Source organism: Laccaria bicolor, genomic scaffold, assembly GCF_000143565.1.
Source record: "Laccaria bicolor S238N-H82 LACBIscaffold_11 genomic scaffold, whole genome shotgun sequence".
Taxonomy (NCBI): Eukaryota; Fungi; Basidiomycota; class Agaricomycetes; order Agaricales; family Hydnangiaceae; genus Laccaria; species Laccaria bicolor.
Genome location: NW_001889882.1, coordinates 523390 through 532368, shown reverse-complemented (window position 1 = coordinate 532368; position 8979 = coordinate 523390). Strand labels below are relative to the sequence as shown.

The window sequence follows — 8979 nt, the reverse complement described above, 5'->3', positions numbered from 1 at the left end:
ACATGTTGAGCATGCAGAATAGTATTAGTAATCGTGTGACTCAAGCAAGGTGTCACACGTAAAAGATGCCTAATTCGTTCACAATAAGCCGGATATAGACATAAATTCTGAAATGGAAAGTAGGGTCTGATGGCACTACCGCTTTGAGAATTATGTCCAAATCGGGCATCTTTTTGGTTCCAGACATGGCACCATGGCTGTGCCATGTCTGGAACCAATTTTAAAAAGAATCAAAAATCAAAAATTCCATATCTTGTGCACTATAAATTATGTTATTTTAAAGGGTGGCTTAGCTCAACGGAAAGATCTGATTAAGACTGATAATGTATTGCAAGGTCTTTGGTTCAATTGCTGCAGGCTGCAATTTCTTTTCTCAAAAATATATTTGCTCTGACTTCTTCTTACTCTCCTATTTGCATATTTATGCACCAAAAATCCCACACCACCACTTAGAAATTTATAAACACCAGAAAGTATGGATATAAGTAACTCAAACCAATAGATTGGGAAAGAATTCATGAGAATTGACATTTTCCCCTTCCACCTCTTCCTGCACATGCATACATCTGATCCTCTCTTGCAGAATCAATGCAGGCCATGCACCTCCTTTTTCTTGAAGGAGAACTGGATAATCCTAGTTGTGCTTTCTACTGTAAAAATTTACCTTGTGCATTTTGGCCAAAAGAAATAGGAGAAATTCTCTGCTGAAGGCTCCTCTGGGTGTAAACTTAGAGGTTTTACCCAACATATATAACCATGCCTGAGGACATGGATGCCAAGGAAACTGATGCAATACCTGTTGCTGAGAGTGCAGACATATTTACTTCGATCCAAATTTTCATTCCCCAGTAGTAATGCCGCGTTATTTAGCTGGTAAATTTTTGTTTTGCTTATAGAGAGCGTAATTATTATTCGAACTTTACGTTCTTGGACTCTCCAGATAGATAGGAAGTAGGTCTAAATTATAAAAAAAAGAACGTAAAAAAGCATTGCGTTTTCGTTGAGCTATTTACGTTTAGCTGGTCGCCAAGTCGCAGCTCAAATGAGCTGGCTTTTTTTCAAAGCTGGTTGAATCTCTCAATGAAATCTCGGTCGTCCTTGGCGATCTTTTTTTAAAAATTTAGATCTACTTCCCATCTACTCGGAAGATCTGAGAACGTAAAATTCGAGTGAAAACTACGCTCTGTATAAACGAAACAAAAAATAAGCCGTTAAAAAAACGCGGCAACACTATTCCCCAGGGCTGTTAGTGATGTTGATTCCCCATACTCTCATTATAAATGTATAAAAATGGTTCAAGAACTCTGCAGCATAGCTTGGTGCTTGAATCCTCTGCTAGATTTTCCTCCTTTTATCTATTCTTTTTTTTTAGTTGATTTATGGTAAAAAAATTCAAAGTGCTCATGCATTTTATAAAAATTATTCTTACAATTGGCCTTTCCTGATAACAGGGAGCCATAGCTTTGAAATTAGGATCCTGAGTAGGTGAGAACCAGACACCATGGAGGGTTACAGATGTTTCTTCCATTTACTTTTTATTTGTGATCTGGCATCTCCTGCTTTGTGCTCTTCCTCAATATGAGTACCTCTGCAATGGCCTAATTTTTTAGTGCTACTTTGCATGTTCGACAATGGAAATTGGTGCAGTAACAAGCAAGATACATGTTGAGCATGCAGAATTAGTATTAGTAATCGTGTGACCCAAGCAAGATGTCACATGTAAAAGATGCCTAATTCGTTCACAATAAGCCGGATATAGACATAAATTCTGAAATGGAAGGTAGGGTCTGATCGGACTACCGCTTTGAGAATTATGTCCAAATCGGGCATCTTTTTGGTTCCAGACATGGCACCATGGCCGGAAGAAGAGAGTGGCCATGTTTGGTGAGCATGTTCACCAAACAAACATTGTTTGTAATCCATTGAAAATAAATAAACTATAATACAGTAACAAATAAATAAAATAAACAGATTGGACTGGAATCCCATTCCTGCCCACTCCGGGGAACACCATTCCTGCCCATTCCGGGGAAGACCATTCCGGGGAACATTCCGGTGTACATTCCGGAATCCACCGGAATTCCACCAGAATGGAACACACCGGAATAAACAATTTAGCAGGGCCTTCTGCTAAATTCCATTCCACTGGAATCCACCGGAATGACCGGATTCCTGCAGGAATAGGGGGGGCACTGATAAGACCTCCTTCAAGAGCCGATAATTGGCACTCAAGAATAGATGAGTGAGAGGAGGTAGGGAAAGGGCAGATTTTGGGGCGGTGGGTGTGAGTCCGTTGAGAGGGTTACTGAAAAGAAAGACCGTCTTGACCAAGGAATGTTGCTTGAAAAAAGCAACTTTGATCGAGATTGTAACGTGGCTTAAAGACCGAATGGAGAAGGTTCGAAGCTTGGGAAAGTTAATGAGGGATAGGATACTATCGCAGTCCTGCTGCAAAGAGCAATCCTCAAGCTGAAAATCCTCAATGTGAGAACTTGCGATGACGAAGATGGATCGACAGAGTTCAAGCAAACTTGGAATTCTGGTCAAATCTGCAGAAACTGCCAATGAACTGATACCTTTCAGCAAACCCCAAGTGGGGAGCTGACGGACAGGCCGCGTAGGACGATGAAGTGGGATAGTGAGGGAACGAGTTGGAGGGGTGAAGTATGACCTTGATCTCTGAAGCTGGAGACTGAAGCATGTGTCCCTCAAGGACGCCAGGAATGCGATGAGAGGTTCCAAAATTCTCGTGTCATGCAACAACTCCATTTCTCTCTCATCAAATTCGATACAAACGGACCGGACTCGAGGTGTTGCCGCAATCAGCTTCCGCAGGTGCCTCCCGTACTCGACAACGTAGAAGAGGTCGCAAGTTAGTGAGATTTTGTCGAACAGGGGGGTGGTGGAAAGGAGGACGATGGCCGTACGTCCAACAACGTCCCTGATGTAGATGTACCCATTGTGATGTTCAATGATACCGGTGCGGGCAAGGTACGTATGTGCGGCATTGGCTCTAAGTCTGCGGTTGAATAAGAGCGCCGGGCTCAATAAGTCGGAATCGGTAAGGTTGCAAAGAATGAGTTGCAGAAGTTCGTTTGGGAGATCAAGAAGAAGGGCGGGACTAGCAGAATCGGAAGAGGGAAATGTGTCAAGCTCTTCATGCAAAGGGGGTGCCTAGAAGAACAGGAAAGGAAACTTGAGCAAGAACCGCCGCAGGAAGGGAACAAGCAGACCTGCTTCTGTCTCTTGGTGCGTGTTTGCAAGGATGGTTCTTCGGTCCCAATCACTGACACATCGCCAGACCTCTGTGGGAACATGGGCTGGGAAGATGAATACAGCGATGAGATGTACTTACGTCTGGTTGAGATCTTTTCAAAGAACCATTACTGCGACGCGACGATAGTATCTGAGACACCACCTAAGTCAATGGCGCATCATCTAAGACGAGGAGCAAGTCGCACCTTCTTGACAAATGCTGCCGGCAGCTTTACTTGTCCGGACGAAGGAAGACACATATTAAAAATGAGATTTGGAAATTGGGAACTGAGGATGTTATTCGTGTATAGTAACATTGGTATTTAACTCAGTTGTTTGGAATCTACAAAGACAATAAATTAGAAAGGTCACCGCAGGAGCGGTTGAAGACTCACTCTGAGATACAGTTGCCCTGAGCACGATGGCAACAATACGAGTCGCATCGATGCGACTCACAATAGCTCGGAGCTCCACCCTGCTGATATGTGCAATCAGCCACGGTCGGATGATCACAGTTCGTTGTACTTACATACTCCACTTCGAAATGGAGACAAGTTCCATCTCCATTCACACTTAGTGCTTTTGTTTTCTTCGATCATTCTTGACTGGTACCTGACTATTCTACATTTGATTTTGCAAGATTATCTACATGTATATACGCGTAGTAAGTACAAATGAAAGAGTGGAAAGGGCAAGAAAGAGTGGAAGGGGCAAGGTATCGCAAAGGAGAACTATTATTAGTTATCTCATGAAGGTAAGGTAAGTGAGTGGAAAGAGGGAAGACGCTTTCTGACTTGTCGTTGGTATATGTACCGACCACTTCAGGGCTGTCGCTTCAGAGCTTTAGGGTTGTCGCTTCAAAACTTTAGGGCTGTCGCTTCAAAACCGCACGTGCTTTAGTACGTGGAAATCACTGACTCGAATTGGCATGCCCTAAAGTCGCACTGTAATGCCGCTCCCAAATCTTCTTCTTTTCCCTTCTCCCACCTTCATCATCGTCACCTCCTTGCCTCATCCGAACTTCACTTTTTCGTGTAGCATAGAAATGTAATGTAGATATAGAATAGAACATTTTGTACCTTACTATAGATTGATCACGATGAGTACAATAAGACAAAAAACAAAAACAAAAGAGACGTATGGTCGGTGCAGTACGAGCGGGCTGGATGACACGGAGGTAACTTTCGGTGTAGTGACCCACCCCAGTGTATGCGCTGCCTGATCTTTTTTTTTTTGCTATTGTGTCTTTCTCATTTAATCTCCAGCCCGATACCCTCTCGGCCATTGAATCATGAACAACAGCTATATTCCCGCTGTAAGTTCTTGGCTTCGTTTGATTTCATCTGCTAACACTATATACTGTCCAGTTTGAGTGTCGGCACACACTGGTCAAACATACTAAGCCGTTGAACACTTTGAAATTAAACAAGGATGCTACGATGCTCCTCAGTGGTGGTATGTGTCCTCGTCAATCCCTGTCCCTACATCGCTGACCCTGGGATAGCGGATGACGGGTTGTTACTTGTCTGGAATATCCTCCACGGGAGTCTCGAACAAACCATCTCCGTCACTTTCAATGGACCTGTCTCTGCCGCTGTCTGGACCCCAATCTCGCCAAACCGCCCCAGCACTACTTTCGCATTCGGTTGTGCCGACGGAACGATGTTTGCCTACCATCAAACCCAGGAAGATGTAAGTTTCTCCCTTTTCTTCTCATTATCCTATTAATCGTTGATGCAGGAACCTTACCACACTACATGTTTAGTTCCAGCCCACGACGGTCGTGTCGAAACCCTTGCCTTCGATACCCATCACCACCGCATTGCATCTGCTGGAAGTGGCTGCGCCAAAGTATGGCAGTTGGACATGGAAGGTGAGAATTTCCCCCCTCTTTTATCTCATTATGCTAATTCTGCTGCGAAGGACATTTCAAACTAATTCATACCCTCGATTCTGACCCATATATCATTCGAAATGTCTCCTTCCATGAAAGAGGCTCAAACCTTCTGATTTGTTATTTGGAGTCACACCAAGTGTATGCAAGCGTTCAACATCATTTAAGCTGTGTACTTACGAGACTTGCCAGGCTGTGCATGAAGATCGAAAACTGGGTGAAGGAGTGGTGCCACAGTCTGCCCATGAGGATGTACGCCCAACTTATGTTCCTTTTCCAGTCTACTAACTAGAAGTGTTAGCGGACATGCTACCATCTCTGGCGACAGTGGGACATTGATTGTCTCAAACCTCGTTGATGGTGTGGATACATATGCAATCCCACCTCAGGAGCCGCTTCGCTCGTTTCGGCATCCCATTAACTCCAACGTTCCGTTGCTCGTTTCCGCCGTCATGGATTCCTCTTTGATTGTAGTGGGGAGCGATGATGGCTGTCTGCGGATCTATGACCACCACACAGGTCAGCTGTCAATGTCGTTGCCTCACGGGAAAGGTACGTTTTTTTTTCTCCCGCCCGGTTCTTGTTCTTCAGCTTATTATGTGGCAGGTTTGGTCCAAATTGTCAATGTACGAGATCCCGTTCACTTCACCCAACCGTCTTAGCTGAATTTCATTAGGCAATATCGGACAACGGAAAATCTATCCTTGTAACAGGAACATCTGACACTGATGACATTGCGATCAAAATATGGGCACTGATCAAGGTATCCCATACGGATTTTGTTAACACGACCCCGCTAACCCTCTGTTAGGAAATCGCAGAAGATACCCAAAAGACTTCACCCCCACCCGTCTATTCAACAGGATTATCCTTCTGGCAGATAGTTTGCATTATCTTAGTCTGTTGCGGTGTTCAAGCTATTCTTCTCAACCTCCCATTTGACAGAATCTCTGACCTTATACAGAATTGCCTCAAACTTACACCTCATTTCCATCATTAGTTCGTTGTAGGTAGTAGTTTGATCGTATTTGAAATCGTCACGTGAACTTGCGCAACGGCCCCAAAGTCAACATGTGAAAAGCAATCTGGAAGCGGCAGTGCACGCTTTCCGAACTTCACACAAGTACGACTACCCAGTGACCCAAATGTCAGATGTAAAGATTCACATTTAGTTGAAAGTAACTAGTATTCGTCTAATAAATATGAACAGCAGGAGATTACGACCCGAGAATTGCTCACAGAAAGGCCAACGAAACGCAGAAAGCTTCAGGTAGGATTTCCGAACTTTGAGCGTGCTATAGATATGAAAAGCAAGCAACCTCTAGGGTGACGATATTAGCAAGTTCATAGATTTTGAGGCTCAAGTTTCAGACAATGAAAGCGAAGGCGAAGGAGACGAGGAGGATGACCTGGGTATGTCAAAAAGGATCAACGTCTGGCGCTGCGCTAATGTCAACTTCAAAAGATGACCTGATAGACGATGAAGAGCCGACAGTTGGAGATTCAGATTCAACGCATAGGCATCTTCTCCACGAAGCCTTGATCCCAATCAATGACGACGATTTCTGGGAAGGCTTTCTACAACATGTGAATTCCGGTGGTCGTCGACGAGAACCCAATCCAGGAGATTTGAGAATTGAGTCAGACGATGACTTGAAATCCAATTTAGCTGTTGATGATGAGGGAAACGAAGGGGAAAACCCTCTATGGAGCGTAATCGTCAAGGTAAAACTACTTCTTTTGCATTTGTCTAGCGCTGACTCGCTTAGCCTGGCTATGAGGAACATACCGTCTTTCGGGTCTTTCGTCGCCTTACTGACGCAAGATTTCCAGCCAACTTCAAAGTATGAGCTGTCTTCGGGCAGCCTGCACAACCGGGCAGAGTTTTTTTTTAGGCTTCTTCGCAAGACAATGTCACCAGGCTTTGTCAAGGTCTGCCAAACGTCTTTCCATCCAAAATCTCTGCGGTTATGGTTCCCGATCCCCGCATGCTGTTGCGTGTTCCTAATTCCTTTTCTTTCGAACCAAAAGAGCATGGCTGGGTGAGACTCCACCGTGGGGTTTACAAAGGAGATCTTGCTTTTATTTCATGCGCCAGTCCATCCTTTATCCTTGACGTCCGCGTAGTCCCTCAAATCATATATGAAAAGCCCCAAAAGCGTGGTGATGATGAAGATCCCATAGACGACGAATACGACGAACGTTTTGCAGGCAAATACAATCCCAACCCCGAATTATTGAAAAGGGCGTCAGCGCCGGGGCGCCCCCCTCAGACGTTATTCAATCCAACAATAGCAAAGCATCGATTTCGAAGGGCGTTTCAGAAGCGAAACTGCTACTCCTTATTCAAGGGAATTCTGTATGATGAAGATGGATATGCACTTCTACAACAATTGGATACCGACTGGTATGCCCCAGAAGACGTTATACCGACGCCTGAAGAATTTGCGAGATTCAGCACCTGTTCCGAGATTCCACTCGAGGCAAGGACGGCGACAATGGCGAAGATGGCCGCCCACGTCTTCCGCCTGGAGGATGCTGTTAAAATTATTGAAGGTGACGAGAAGGGGCTATATGGACGGATTATCGAGATCAAGGGGAATGAAGCAGACGTTTTCCTTCCGGAGAACGGACTCACGTCGACCTTACCCCTCTCATCGCTTAGGAAAAACATCAAAGTCGGAGATGCAGTACGCGTAACAGCTGGGGATCACCAGGGGTTCATTGGGTGGGTCGTGAATAAAGACGACGATGATCTGTCCATTTTCGATGACAAGACAGGAAACGAAGTAAGTACGACTTTTTGAGTTACATCTATCACTGATCTTGGTGTCTAGGTAGGAGTTTCTCCTGGTGTCGTCGAGTTTTTTACCCCAGCGTTTCATCATCATGCCACGGCCCCCGGTTCTAGCCTTCCTTTGACGGCAGCACAAAAGAAGGCAATGAAGGGCGACCCAAACAGTCATCTTGTCGGAAAGCATTGACCATTACTCAAGGCAGCTTCAAAAACTATTGAGGCCGTATTAAAAGTACGATGGGTGATGGAAGGGTCCTTGTTGAACTCGATGCGCAACTCCAGCGCCCAGAACCTTTCAAGATCTCTTCCCTTCATCTCAAGTACGCCTTCATATATGTCATAAAAAACCTTCACTAACACATTCCTAGCGTGGATGCAGGGCTCCTTCCAGCGACTTCCCTTCCCCTGGCGCCGATGGCCGGCCCCTCTTCTGACTATCTCCCCCCGCCCAATACAGCCAACCCAGCATTGAAGCCAATACCATATCCTCATATGCTCCATGCGGCACCACCTGAAGTACCGGCAACCCCGCTTCCCAACCCTGAAGATATACCTGCAAGTCCCGCTTGGAATCCCAGCTCGCGTACCCCTCGCCCTGGTGATGATGGTGAGAACATCCATACAACTAAATAGTGCTTACTAATGTGATACAGCCCCTTCCCCTTACTGGCTCAGGGACAGTTGCTTCAATGGGATGAGACTGAGCCTTCGGTTGATCAACATGGACCCCGATTTCTACGGTGGAAAACACGAAGGCAAGTGCGGCGAATTTCGGGAGGTCGTTGGGGACGCGGTCAAAATCAAAGTCGGTTTTCAATCGTTGGAAGTCCCGTTCAAGTATTTAGTGCCAGAGAGACCGGAAATAGCATGTCAAATGGTCGCCGCCTTTGATGGCCCGCATAAAGGGCGTCAATTCAAGATTCAGCGTTTTAGTCAAGACGTCTGCGGGTGCTCTGATCTGAAAGCGAAGTCATATAGGAGACAGATCGACGCCGAAATCCCAACAAAGGACCTTGTAGTAACACGGGCATAA

The 8979-nt window shown here is 45.4% G+C and overlaps 3 protein-coding genes across 3 annotated transcripts; 2 read left to right on the top strand and 1 right to left on the bottom strand.

Annotated features, from left to right (window-relative positions):
- Nucleotides 1-2130: 2130 nt before the first annotated feature.
- LACBIDRAFT_297043 (uncharacterized protein) lies at nt 2131-3572 on the bottom strand (the record flags this gene model as incomplete). Its single annotated transcript, XM_001880602.1, has 4 exons — nt 2131-3174; nt 3234-3305; nt 3356-3406; nt 3462-3572. 4 exons carry the CDS (start codon nt 3570-3572, stop codon nt 2131-2133), a joined length of 1278 nt encoding a protein of 425 aa, XP_001880637.1.
- Nucleotides 3573-4546: 974 nt separating this feature from the next.
- LACBIDRAFT_297042 (uncharacterized protein) lies at nt 4547-6149 on the top strand (the record flags this gene model as incomplete). The annotated part of the gene is made up of 9 exons (XM_001880840.1): nt 4547-4570; nt 4623-4710; nt 4760-4947; nt 4996-5128; nt 5179-5401; nt 5451-5701; nt 5756-5775; nt 5826-5912; nt 5961-6149. The coding sequence occupies 9 exons, from the start codon at nt 4547-4549 to the stop codon at nt 6147-6149; spliced, it is 1203 nt and encodes a 400-aa protein (XP_001880875.1).
- A 2211-nt stretch (nt 6150-8360) lies between these two features.
- On the top strand, nt 8361-8979 carry LACBIDRAFT_326840 (uncharacterized protein; the record flags this gene model as incomplete). Its single annotated transcript, XM_001880839.1, has 2 exons — nt 8361-8553; nt 8600-8979. 2 exons carry the CDS (start codon nt 8361-8363, stop codon nt 8977-8979), a joined length of 573 nt encoding a protein of 190 aa, XP_001880874.1.